Raw genomic sequence first — 14584 nt, 5'->3', positions numbered from 1 at the left:
ATCATAAATAAAAAAGAACATCTCCCTTTAACTCAGCCATAATGAATTTTCGAGGTATGTGTCTGAAAAGCACTAGTTCTCATTAGAAAGTGTTTTCTCACTGACTCATTATGTGGTAGAAGGCTAATATGGGTCACCTAAATTCCACATTTATACAACTCTCTTCACCTTCACATCTCTGTGTATCTTTTAAGACACCACTGGGACTGTAAATAATAAAATAACATATGAAAATACTACACCAATGGAAATTTCTACACAGTCAACTCATTTGCATTTAAGTCACAACCTGGAAAACTGAATTCATGATAAATGCTGATCCTGTCTTTGTTTTCAGAATGCCTTCTTATCATCCGTCGAACCGGTATCACCTCTAGTACCATCTCACTGGTAACGTAGTTCTCCCCACTAATAAAGAGAAATGCACACGGTGTCTACTAGGTAGGACGATCAGATTTTTTCACCTCATTAAAACATAATAATCTTTGGTAATTGGGTTCTCCATGATACCGATTTGATTTTATGCTTCTCTTTCTTCTTAATTTACCTCAGAATGCAAATCCATTCTTTAAAAACATTAGATGTGATTTTGCCCGAGTTGCTTGCATTGAGACTGAATGATAAATCAATTTGAGATAAGCCTCCAGAGACCACAGGATCCCCTCTAACTGATAAACAAAGTCAGGTAGTTACACTGATAAGATAGGAAGTTCTGTGGAGAAACCACTATTACTTATTCATTCTTGCAGACATTCATTCAACAAATAGTTTTGCACTGACCCTTCTGAGACAGGCACTATGCAAGTTGCTGGGATACAGCAGGGGGAAAAAATAGAGGTCTCTGCTCTCATGGAGATTATCATTTATTGTAACATGGCCAATAGTAAACACTATTTTACTGTTTTATTTTTATTTATTTTACTGTTTATTATTAGTATAGTGTTTATGAAAAATGCATTTAGTTATAAAGCACACAAAATGCAGAAATGTGATAGAGAGGAAACAGAAATTTGGGGTAAAGCAGCATTACTTAATTTTCTTCCTGTGAGCACATAAGTGTGTTCTGTCCTTAGGACCATGGTGCTTTTGTTCTAACTGGATCATTGCTCAGATTTCTGTCTGTTGGTCTTGATAAATAACATCTTGATTCAGATGTCACTCCTCAGATAGGATTCCACCCCCCTTCTCCATCACTCTTTATCAGATCATTCATTCTGTTTAATTTTCTTCATGGAATTTATCACAATTTGCAATCCTCAAGTTTATTATTAAATAGCCTCTTTTTTTTTTTTTTTTTGCTGGTGGTTTATATGTTTCCTTTATTAAGTACATGCCTCTGGAGTTAGGGGCTATGTCTGGCTTATTCACTTCTGCACCCCCATTCCCCACCTAGAGAAATAAGAAGTGCTTACATGGCAGCTGATTGGGTGGACTGATGGATAAATGAATTGAGGGTTCAGAAATTCACTTGACTACAATGGCCTTGTTTCATTAAACATAAATTAAAACACTAGTATTTTCTCATGCTTCCTTTGAGTACACCACACAGACATTCCTAACATTAGGGTAGTCACCATTACTAAGAGCAATCAGCTATCAGTCTAATGAAAATTCTGAGTGAGTCTGTGTCTGCTCTGCTACCTCCTAGGCCACGCACTGGGCCTTTCCCCTGCATTAAACCTATTAGAACATGAAGGGCATAAACTCTAGAGTCAAACAGCTTAAATTCTATTCCCAGTCTTGACACGTGAAGTTGTGCTGCTTTGAACAAGTTACTGGATTTGTCTAGGTCTCAGTTTCCTTTTCTATAAAAATGGAATGATATGAATATCTGCCAGATGGGATTATTTGAGGATCAGAAGGTATAACAAATGAGCAGCAAATGATATATAGCATGTGCCTAATTGATTTTGATGGTTGCCGTTATCTTGGTAACTGCAGCAATGAACAAGACCACAACAAGTGTTTATTACCCACCTACTGGGTGCTGGCTGTTTCACCTAAGTTACATTATTTAATTCTGATTATATTCCCATAAGTTAAATGATATTATTTTCAATTTAAAGTTGGTAGGTAACTTTTTAAAAAGCCACAAAACCTACAAAAAAAAAACCCCAAACTCCAGAACCTGGCCCTCTTGCACTATCCTATCCTACTTTGCTCTTCATCTCACTATTACATATCTTCTCATCCCACTAAACTCCAGGTTTTGAGTCTCAATTTTTGGTTGTCTCATGTGTCTTTGTGTAACCCCAGTACCCTAGCACAGTGTTGGTACATAATAAGGATTTAACACCACTATCCCCTCTTGCCAAATATCATCTGGTACTAATCACGACAGAAAATAGCAGGATAGTCAAAGTTAGACACATGTGGCATTCTTACAATGGCAATTAATCTCTACAAAGAAGTCAGTGTGTGCTGAGGACTCTACTAAGTGCTTTACAAATCTTTGTTCACTTAATCTCCCCAGTAATCCTATAAGGTGGGGGTACTCTAAAGCCCTACATCACTGACAAGGGAGCTGAATGTCAGAAAGATGAAGCATAGCTAATTTGTGACAGAGGAAGTCCTTGAAACAAGGCAGTCAGATCCCAAACCCAGGCTCTTGATCCTTGGGCAACACTGCTTTTCCTGTGTTCTGTGGCCTCACTATGCAGTGATGGAAAATGCCTCCCAGCATATTGATGCCACAAGAAGTTTTGGTCTTTATCCTAATTTTTTTCAGTTTCCCTTAGTTGTTAGACTATTACAGCTGCTAAAATAAAAGTCCTAATTATTTTCTCTATTATGGCTAGTGAGAACAACCCAACATGGAATTAATATCTTCCTCCAAGGATTTATGGCCAGTTAGCATTTTGTTGCCTTTTATTCTGTCCATAAGAGTGCAGATAATGGGCTGCTTCTGAGAAGTAAAATAGCTTGAGCATTTCATAATGTGGTGACTGTGATTTGAGTCTTTAAGCTATTATACTGGCTTGGTTTCCAAAAGGAAGGTTTGCTTTTATTTGTGACCTCCAGAATAAAAAGGTAAGGATACACAAGAAATCCTCTCTTACTAACCATTTAGCAAATCAAGGCATTAAAACTTTAACCAAAAGTCCTTTAACAAAAAATTTTAGAGATGATATCCTTAGGTTACATTGCCTTTTATCTCCTTTAATTTTTTTTTTCTTCTCCATGGGGAATAGGCTGAAAAACACTTCAGTGAAATAAATCTTTTTTTTACTTATGCCACAAAACAAATACAGATTTTCTTCAGTGTACTCTGGGATCTTCCCTAATAGTCTTATAGACAAAGGTACTTTTCTAGTTGCCTGAAAGTCAGAAGTATGACTAAGCTTAGTACTTTCTCTGCCCCCACTTCCAGGATGAGTATTGATGGTAGACTTAGGGTCAAGGATCTGAGTGTAAGAATGACATCTGTGAATTCTTGACATGAAAGTGTACAGGTTACTGGGGTAATTCCTTCCCAGATTATGAGGAATACAGCATCTTCAATCTGGCAGAAAGCTGGACAGAGTAACTCTAGAGTGGCTTTCAGAGCCCCTAGGAGCCAAAAAGCTAGGTGGCCTTCTCACTTCTACTAAGGTATTACATCTTTGGCTGAGATTTAATCTAATCTTGAAGTGGCTGCTTTTTACTTAGCCTGCAACCGAACTCCACAACATGGTTATATTATTCTGGAAAAGAAGAGAATTTCAAAATCCCTATACCCCAATTCAAACTGAACTTCAATTCAAACTTCCTTGAACTTGAGGATTCAAAAACATGAAACAAAAATAACTTTCTGCATCTAAATTGTACAACAGAAAATCCCCCAAGGATAAAGGATGAAAGTAGGGGTGATGATCTTAACTTACACCTGAGGGATATACTATACGTGCTGTAAATATGGAAACGGCTACAGGGTAGCCAAAAACAGTGCACAAATCCCCATCATGGAGCCTGTTTAAGACTGAGAAAGTCATAATTATTTATTTACGAATAGCGACTAGGACAGTCTCTCTAGGGGGAGGCTCCTTTTATGAGCCTTGGAAATTTGGGCTCTCCATTCTTCTTCCGTCAAGATTTTCAGTACCTGCTTTCCCTAAGGGTCTTTTGCATCCATCTACCTGGACAGATACTGTATTTTTGCAGAGTCTGAGGAAGTGACTGAGATCATGGGCTTTGAGTTCAATTCTGAGCCTCAAACCAACCAGCAAGATATTTACTTCTCCAAAGCTTCAGTATTCTCAACTATAAAATGGAAATAACAGTAGCCTCCTTCACAGGGTTGTTTAATGCAGATAATTCAGGGCATGACATATAGAAAGTACTTGATACACATTACTACTACTGCTCCTACCACGACTACTACCAATAGCAGGTAATCACTCTCTTAATTAAACAAGTGCTCATTTATATTTGACTTGAAAGGTCTTTGTCTAATTAAAAATCTGACAGGAGCTAACTCCTTACAAAGACTATCTAGGTTAACTGTATTTTGCTTATTTGCCAAGCAAGTTGCCAGCAAAAGCTGCCAACAAAATTCACTGATTTCATGAAATCAGAGTGTTACAAAAGTTACCCCAAACGTCACTGGAGAAGACTTTATCTTTAATGCTGAGGACAATCTACACTGTTTGAAGGTCAGAATTATAAGTCCCTTCTGTTTTCTTCAGTTTTAACATAAGACAGAGGAAAAAAACCTGTTGCTGATATATATATGTCCAAATATATACACACATATGCATATGTACACATACTTATATACCTATAAATTGATACATTTGCATATTTATATCTATAAATAGAGATAAACACCTGTATACAAACATATATGTAACAGCTATAATTTTAATCATCCACTAGGAAATACTTTGCTTAAAATAAAATAAGTTAAATAATCAAATTAAATTAAATTATATTAAATTAAAAAGTGAAGATCTGACTTCTTTCCATGCTGACAGTATTTTTGTGGCCTAGAGAGTTCACTCCCAATGAAATCAGGAATATGCAAGTGCTACCCCCAAAATGTGTTATGTATAGCGTTGCTGTATACAGATACATTCACGAGCCTATGAATAATGTGTCCTCAGTGATTTTAATGCTTCTTTCCTTTGGAGACAAGGCCCAGTTCCATGGCACTCCTTTGTCTTCAATACAAGACGTATGTTCTCATTGGGCATAGGGCTGGTTTCTGCCCTTCTTTGAAACCCCTGGAGTCTCTGGCCATTCTTTTCCCCAGAAGTTCTTTCACAGCTTTGGTTTCAGGGCTGCCATATCTACAGCTGTCATGTGACTGAAATCAGTGGACATGAGGACAACTAGGGACCCATTCAGCTGGCAGTGAATGAGACCCACTGACTACTGAAACACTGAGTCAGTAAAAGTTAAGAAGAAGATAGTGGGCAGACTTTCTTTTCCTCTTTAATTTTTTTTTTTTATCTAAAAGTCCAGCAAAATGTGGCAACAGAAAGAGCCCTAGATTATTTCTTAGGGCTGCTAAATACACACTGCCTCCATGTCTCAAGTCCAAAGAATGGTGTGATCCTGATTCTACTCTTTTCGATTAGGAATTGACTTATTTGCTGACATCAGTCAATGATGACTCCATGCAACCAAATGACTCCAGCAGCAGCAGCAGCAGCAGCAGCAGCAGCAGCAGCAGCAGCAATAACAAGCCCTGGATTAAGAGTTAGGAGTCTGGTGTTCTACTCTGTGCTTTGCCATTAACTGTGTGATATTAGACATAGTCCCTTCCCTCTCTGAACCTCCCTCTTCTCATTCCTAAAAAAGGAGGTGAACTTGAAGATGTCAGCTATTATTTCTAAATAGGGAAAATAATAAGCAAGAAATCTCTATAAAAATTATTTACAGTTCAGGGCATCTGGGTGGCTCAGTCATTTAAGCATTCAACTCTTAATTTCAGCTCAGGTCATGATCTCACAAATCATGAAATCGAGCCCCATATCAGGCTCTGGGCTGACAGTGAGGAGCCTGCTCAGGATTCTCTCTCCCCGCCTCTCTCTCTCTGCCCCTCCCTTGCTTGCACCGTCTCTCTCTCTCTCTCAAAATAAGTAAATAAACACTAAAAAAATTATTTATAGCTCCTTGGACTGGATATATTCTATAAAACACTATGATTGCATGCACTGTTTCCCACAGAGTTGGAGAAAGATGAAGATGATTTTTCCTTCTCAGAAGAATGAGAAAGTCTAGAGAGCAGGGCGTCGCACCCTGGCCATTAGGACTGATATTCTTAATAAAATTTCTGTTTTTCTGCTTGACCAAATGCAATCGCTATCTCTATGAAAATTAATTAAAGCAATTAGAAAATCTGAGTAGAACTTGATATTTTAATGTTTGATAGACTATGTTTCAGTGAGGGATGGCTACTTGATTATTTGCTTGTTTAATATCCTGTGGTAAAACTTTAGGAATAGAGGAAGAAGACAAAATTAACAAAATCTTGCCTGTCTAAATTCATTACAAGCTAACATTATCCTTTGCCATTTTCCCAATGACAGAACATACATAGCAGGAGGTGGGTAAATTGCCTTCTGCTTCCTGCTGAAATTTTCTTTAAGAATGTGAACCTTTAATCAGAAGTGACATGCTTCTGATCTAATATTACATATGGGAGGTGTATAGACACATGAACTCAAGCCCCGCACCCCCCCCCCCCGGACCAAAAGACAAACAGCTATTTTTAGATGGGTCAGCTGTTACTGAAAGACTAAGTCATTCTTTCCATAAGAACTGGCCTAATAAAATCAGCATTAGTACATCTCCAGAGTCATCTATTTAACCAGTGAGACTACAAATTGTAACAGCACAACTATAAGACTATAAATTGTGCCACAATTTATATTTTTTATTTGCCTGTCACTAAAATATTAAGTAAATTTTAAACGGTAGTCCTGAATTTCATAGCAACAACCACATATTTCACCTTATATGAAAACCATAAACCATATCCTGTATGGGATAAAGAAATATATCCCAAATATGTCCCATAATGGCTAAAGAATGGTGGTGAGGAGGGTTATAGTGACATGAAAACATGTTTATGATACATCCTTTGTCACAGAAAAAAAATTCAAGTCACAAAATAGTATGTAAAATGTAAATCTGTTTTATAAAAAATTTCCTATAAGCTTTTTTACTAGAAAAGTATCTAGAAGACTATAAAGCAAGGTACAGATAGTGTTTATCTCTAGGTGATAGAATTAAGAGTAATTTTATTTTCATAACTGTATTTTCTAATTTTTTAATAATAAATGTCTACCACCTCCTGATAGGAAGTCTTTTGTCTTAATTATGTTTGTTGGAGTTTCTAATGTTTGATAAAATGCTTATGATAGAAATAATATGCAGTCCAATTTGGATTCAGATCTTAAATTTTAATGAAAATATATATTACATTAAAAAAAGATGTCATCATTTGATAATTCAGGGGTTTTTTTGTATGCCAGAATGTAATGATTTTGGTTTTGATTTCTTAATCAATCAGATATTTTCAAGGAGATAAATATAATTGCTAAGTAACTGAAATATCATGTTAAATGCTTATGTACACAAAGAAAGGTGGGAGTATATATACCTAATATATTTATGCCACCCATTAGCAAAATCATAGGAATACGAAATTTGGGGAGCTAGAATAAAATTTAGAAGTCACTTAAATGAGTAATTGTAAGAACTATTAATTGTAAGACAAGGCCTCCTAATTTTCTGCTTAATGTAATTATTCATTTACTTTTTGAAATCCAACAAATATTTCCTATTGTAAGTAAATAACAATATAAATTCTATCTAGCATTCTTTATAATACCAACCACAGATTAAATCTGGTGTTTACCTGGTAGGGGTTTGCTGGATTCCCTAAAAGAAATCCAATATTTTCTATATTATTTTTCCTTGAACTATTCTGAAAATGATTTCAATGGGCCAACCTTATTTGAGAATAATATATAGTTACTCTGTTTGAAATATTTCCTTTGTAAATTTCTAGGAATTCTTCGGCTTCATCAACTAGAAACTCATTTGTCACAAATTATCCAGCTGGGTTAGTCCTGAGAAAATATTCTTCCTCCTGACAGAGGAATATATATCTCCTGACAGAAATCTCTAAATAGCATTGTTAAAGACAAGAGGAATCTGATTTTACAATCAAATTGGTGAAATTGAGCTATCAACCAGTCAAGAGTGAAGGTGAGAATCTATATTCAAAGATTTCATTATTCTTTAGCCACAAACTATAAATTTAAGTTTCAAAAAGGCACTATTTATAACTTTTGTTAATCATTCCTGTATCCCATAGACTGTTAAATAAGTTGAGAAAATAGACACACATGATAGGACATCAGGGGAAGAAAAGGAAAGACTTTTTAAAAGAAACTGCACAGCATCTAATTAAATGAAAGTTACTGAGTGCATGCAACAAATGAGGCACTGGGCTGGGGCTACAGAGCAGTTGTTACTTATTTATTCATTCATTTTTTTATGTTTATTTATTTTGAGAGAGAGAGAGAGAGAGAGAGAGAGAGAGAGGGAGGGAGGGAGGGAGGGAGGGAGGGAGGGAGAGAACAAGTGGGTAAGGGGTAGAGAGAAGGAGAGACAGAATCCCAAGCAGGCTCCGCACCATCAGTGCAGAGCCCGAAGCAGGGCTCAAACTCACAAACTGCAAAATCATGACCCGAGCCAAGATCAAGAGTCAGAGGCTTAACCAACTGTGCCACCCAGGCACCCACAGGGCAGCTTTTAAAGTCTGCCTTGCCATTTGGGTCTCAAGCCAGGCATCCATTTTCCTTGCTCCAGATCTCACGCTGCCAAATGCAATGGCTGGAGTTAACTGGCTCCACTATACATTTTTTTTAGTGGTTCCCTTTTTCACTCTAGATCTGCCTGGGATAGACCTTCCCCATTTTCTTCAGTCCACTTGCTCTCTGACACTCTTCTCATTCTACACCATGGACCTGGTGTCCTACTTTGCTGAATTGTGAAAAGACAACTGGGCTATAATTCTATAATATAAAACAACGGCCTTGATATGCAAAGCCTTCCTTGTGCCAGCCTTCAAATATCCCTACATTAATTTATTCATTAAATAGTAGCACTGAACACTTATTATCTACCAGTTACTATGCTACTCCAAATATATAATTTCATTTTCTACTCTGATGTTAGATTATATATTCTTTTAGATTCATTAATCATTGATTCAGAGGATGACAGGTTATAAAAACCATAGCATACTGGTATCATCTAATTTACCCCCTCTGTTTTATATATGAGGAAATTAAAACCTGGATAAGGCACTCAAGGTTCAAAGAGGAGTTTATTATAAAAGCCCAAACTAAAACCTAAGTTTCATTATCGTTACACTTTGTTAAGGAAGTTGGTTGCATTGCCCACTTATATCCATTTATGTATGTGGTTCCTCAAAGCCACTGTATCTTTTTTTTTTTTTTTTTTTTTTTTTTTTTTTTTTTTTACTGTAAAGTCTATTCCTTTATTCCTTTAGACTCCTTCTTTTCTTTTTTTTTTTTTTTTTTTTTTATTTTTTAATATATGAAATTTACTGTCAAATTGGTTTCCATACAACACCCAGTGCTCATCCCAAAAGGAAAGCCACTGTATCTTAATGCAAGCCTGCTGAGTAGCTAGTGCGCTATCCTCAAAGCTCCTGATCTCCAAACATAACGTATCAGTATGAGTGCACTCAGAGTTCCTGCTGTGTACAATCAGATGCAAAGGGCCACTCATGCAGAAGGACAACTGATTTCATAAGGAGGTCATCAAGGTTTTAACTGAAGAGTTTTGACCACTCCTTCCTGGGTTATGGCTTAACCTGGTTGTCTATGGTCAAGGATCCCACCCTCTGAGTCACATAACCTTTGAGATGTGCTGATCTCATTTTCAGACAGAGCTCCTGAAAGTAAATAACATATATAGATGATTCCCTACCTCCAAGAGATCAAAATAGCATTTCTTGGCTACAGACTTTTAAATCTTAAATGATATTTCCTGGATATTAGAACCAGATATTCCTAGGTCTCTGACACATAACATTTTTCCTTTTCCAAATTTTATCATAAAAATTTTCAAACCTACAGAAAAATTGAAAGACCAGCACAATGAAATCCTATATACCAATGATAAAATTAAACAAGCATTAATATTTTGCATACTACTTTCTCCTTTCTATGTTTTAATGCTTGAACATTTCACTAAAGAAAATCCTACAAAAAGAAATTTACTCAGATCCTCTGAATGTTCTCTCTACCTTCCTTGTCCCTGCCAATGTGTATGGATCTCAATGGGAGGGGAGTTTTAGGGTAAATAGGAAAAGTGACTTAGTAGAGTGGAATCAACCCTACCATGGTAACTTTAATTGAATTCCTTTTACTTATATATTGCAAATGAACCTCCTGGAGTTGAGAAGGGAGTATGTGGTCTGCATTAAGCTTCTTGCCATGAAATAAATCATTCTATTATTTATCGGTAAAAAGTGGACTAGGATACTTGTAAATTTCTTGAAAAACTTGTTATCCATTTCAAAATCAGAATTAACAATACAACTGCTGGAACAATTACAATTCATGTGCCTTCTCTGTCTAGTAGTGTTAATTTCACACATGTCAGACGTGTTCGACACTCCTTGTTAGAAGAGGGGTTAAGAGAATGATGATTTTCTATTGTTGTGAGTTTGAGTTACAGCAATGTCATATAGTTGGTCTCAATGATAAGACTGAGCAGTCATCAATGTTTTTGTCTGAGTATATAATGATATAAAGAAGCCTTATTTATCATCTATATTGGTGCTTTCTTTTCCTTCTCAGTTCCAAAGACATCTTGATTATTGATTTTCCCATCCATTCAACTTTGCATGTGAATTCAGAATTGACAACCTTTATTGAGCATATTTATGGTGTAGGCACTTTGTCAGTGTTGGATATACAAAGGAGAATACAACTTGTTCTCTGCTTTCAAGGTGGGTGTTGCAAGGAAATAGGAAGAGCTCAGGGTAATTTCTGCATGATTGCTGTGCAAATTAAGTGATTTGCTGGGTAAATGCCTCCAGCACTAGGTCTAGTGCTTTGCCAGAACTTGACACTTGCCAGTCCTCCCCCTCATTTACTGCTGAGTGGATAACATTATTTCTATGGCTCCTTGTTCCTTCTTCAGGATTCTGACCACACTCTGTGCTTAACTCTTAAAAAGTGGGAACTGGGGGCGCCTGGGTGGCTCAGTCGGTTAAGTGGCCGACTTCGGCTCAGGTCATGATCTCGCGGTCCGTGAGTTCAAGCCCCGCGTCAGGCTCTGTGCTGACAGCTCAAAGCCTGGAGCCTGTTTCAGATTCTGTGTCTCCCTCTCTCTGACCCTCCCCCGTTCATGCTCTGTCTCTCTCTGTCTCAAAAATAAATAAATGTTAAAAAAAAAAATTAAAAAAAAAAAAAAGTGGGAACTGAAACCTCTTCTCATCCCCCATCTCCCCCACAGCCTGCATGGTCACCCTCTCATCAAAGTCTTTGTGACACCTAATTTTTTTTAAGTTTATTTATTTATTTTGACAGCAAGAGAGAGCGAGAGAGAGGGAGAGAGAGAATCCCAAGCAGGCTCCACACTGGCAGCAAGAGCTCCAGGGGGGACTCAAACCCACAAACCATGAGATCATGACCTGACCCAAAACCAAGAGTTGGACACTTAGCCAACTGAACCACCCAAGCACCCCACACCAAATGTTTTATTGTTCATTCCAAGTGGTAAATTTAGCAAAATATAACTGTTAACACAGTTCTTTCCATTAGCATTTTCAAAGCCCACCACCTTGGTGGAATCTTTGCAGACACTGCCAGTCAATTTATCTCTTTGGCATTTCTCTATTTTCTAAGACACGCATGTGAACACTGCCCATATCCAGTCCATCTTCTTACCTCTAATGGCTGACACAGAGCACAATCATGCTACCTCTGTTCCTCACCCTTACCCACTCTCCCTTGGTAGCCAAATGCTACTTTCTCTAAAAAATATGATCAACAAAGAAGCTGGTTCATAAGCACCTAAACAGGGGCACCTGGGTGGCTCAGTTGGTTGAGCATCCGACTTCGGCTCAGGTCATGATCTCGCGGTGAGCTCAAGCCCTGCATTGGGCTCTGTGTTGACAGCTCAGAGCCTGGAGCCTGCTTCTGATTCTGTGTCTCCCTCTCTCTCTACCCCTCCCCCGCTCATGCTCGCTCGCTCTCTCTCTCTCTCTCTCTCTCTGTCAAAAATAAACATAAGCACCTAAACAATGTGACTGTCAGAATATACCAGATAATGAAAACAAGACATAATAGATAAGAAAAATGTGGGAGTGAGAAGTATCCCCACGTAGTGATTAAGAGCTGTGACTCAGAACTTGGATCTGAGTTCAAATCTCATCTTCATAGCTTACTTTCTTTGTGATTTTAGGCAAGTTGTATCAGCCTCAGTTTCCTCATTTGAAAATAAAAATTATAACAGTTTCTAACTCATGAAATTGTTGTACAGATTAACTATAACAATGCATGGAAACCATTGATGATTTAACTCAATATCTGACCACTAACCCCTAATAAATGAATAATACCATTGTTGCTACCATCATAATTATGATAGGGTAACCACACATTTATGTAATAAGAAGTTAGAGAAAATGTAACATTTCAGAATTAAGAGCTTCTTCCCAATAATGCAAAGAAACCCTTTATATTGTTATAATGTAATTTTTCAGGGTAAGATAGATATCTTTTTTTTCCCTTTTCTTTCAGGAAACCATCTATTGCTTTTAATACAAAAATAAACTTTAAAAGAAGAAACTTTTATTTTGCAATCCATCCTCACCTTAAGAGCAGAGCACCACAACTGTTTACTGACATGAAAGTTCATTATTAGTAAACATGAGATAACAACTTTATTTATTTGCAAGCCTGATTACTCCTTGGAGGGAGAGAGGGCACAAAAAGCCTTCCTGTCACCAGAGAACCAGACCCAATTCACACAGTTTAGGAGAAATTTATGAAACAGAAATCTGCCATGCTCAAACAAGTATTCAGCATTCATAATTTGTTTCCATTCTAATTAAGCACTATAGCCCAGCTATTTTGATTGTTTATCCTTACTCCTTAAAGAAAGCAGCTTTAGGATCAGCAGCTGATGTTAGAAGATAATTCAGAAAAAAATATTTTTAGCTAGGACTAAGTCCCTTTGTATACATGCTCCCCTAAATTCTCAGATGTCTACTGGATAGGAGATTTAACTGCTTATCACAGAACCGAAGGAGGAATAAGGAAAACATCACAATATTTATTCCCCTCCAATAAAAATCGATAACGATTTCATTCAGAAAAAGTTCAATTTTGAAATGGACACTACAGACCTGAGGCCATAAAGAACGGTCCCATCTGGATGCAGGCGGATCATGCGGTTCTTGACAGTCACTCCATGCACAAATGACTTCTTATCATTCAGAAAGTAGGTATCGGGCACCCAGAGCTGGTCTGCCACTCTATTGTCCAGAGTCAAGTTTAAAGGTATTACATTATAGGACAGTCTCTTATCTCTCCAGGCTTGCTGAAAGTACATTGTCAAGGTATAATCCTGTGAATGTGAGAAGAAAATGGTTATTTTGTACCCAAATGGACTTGGGAGTTAGGCAAACACTTTAGTATTCATAAGAAAAGAAAATATATACAGCCAAACCCCAGAAACATATACTATTCATATATAGGCAAATATTAATTTATTAAACCCATTCTTACTGAAACTTGCTATGTATCAGGCACTGTAGCAGGCACTGTAAATACAGAAGTGAAGAGAGCATATCTTGGCAAAATTTATTATTATATTTTACCCAGGAAGAAAGATGGTAAGGAATAATTACTTAGTTTGTCAATGAGAATCCTAACCCATTTAATCAGGGTGAATTTCCCAGGAGAGGCGACGTTTACACTGAGACTTGTGTAGCTTCTCAGTAATCTAAACAATATTAACTCAGTATTTCAAGAGGATTTTAATCACAGGATACTAAATTATCAGGCCAGGCTCTTAGCTTTTGAGAAACAATGGGTTGCTATAAAGTGAGCACTGGTCTTGGAGTCTCAGCTCCTGTATTTCTCAATTGTTTCTAGCATGTAAATTTACACAACTTCTTTTTTGCCTAAGTTCCCTTAACTATAAATGGGGCTTTCAACACATACCTGATCTACACAGATTATGACAACTAAATGTATAACTCAAATGCAATTTGTAAACTACAAATAGCTATATATTATGAATAAAGCATTTACTATATGTTGTGCATGTTTTATCCATTAGATGCCTATGGGCACTATGTAATTGCTCTCTCACCCTCATTTGAATGATTTAATGAAACACCAAATATTCATTGGAAAAGATAATTACCAATTTATTTTAAAATCATTTCACAGTGCCCTACTTGAGGGCTTTTGAAAAAAAAAAACAGAATCATGTATTAATCATTTCTGCAAACTGAAAACTAGCACAGTCCTAGGGCACAAATGGTGAATGAATGAACAAACGATTGAATGAATGAATATCCAATAAGGTACACCTA

At 37.0% G+C, this 14584-nt stretch overlaps 1 protein-coding gene across 5 annotated transcripts in view; it reads right to left on the bottom strand.

Moving 5' to 3' along the window:
• Positions 1-14584, bottom strand: part of GABRB2 (gamma-aminobutyric acid type A receptor subunit beta2) — a 233376-nt gene that overhangs the window by 141950 nt on the left and 76842 nt on the right. For all 5 annotated transcript variants that reach the window (XM_042959971.1, XM_042959941.1, XM_042959960.1 and 2 more), the window contains exon 5: positions 13388-13608. In XM_042959971.1, coding sequence (XP_042815905.1) covers positions 13388-13608 — 221 coding nt within the window. The remainder of the gene's footprint in view (positions 1-13387; positions 13609-14584) is intronic.

Source organism: Panthera tigris, chromosome A1 (genome assembly GCF_018350195.1).
Source record: "Panthera tigris isolate Pti1 chromosome A1, P.tigris_Pti1_mat1.1, whole genome shotgun sequence".
Lineage (NCBI taxonomy): Eukaryota > Metazoa > Chordata > Mammalia > Carnivora > Felidae > Panthera > Panthera tigris.
This window is presented reverse-complemented; position numbering and strand designations above follow the sequence as displayed.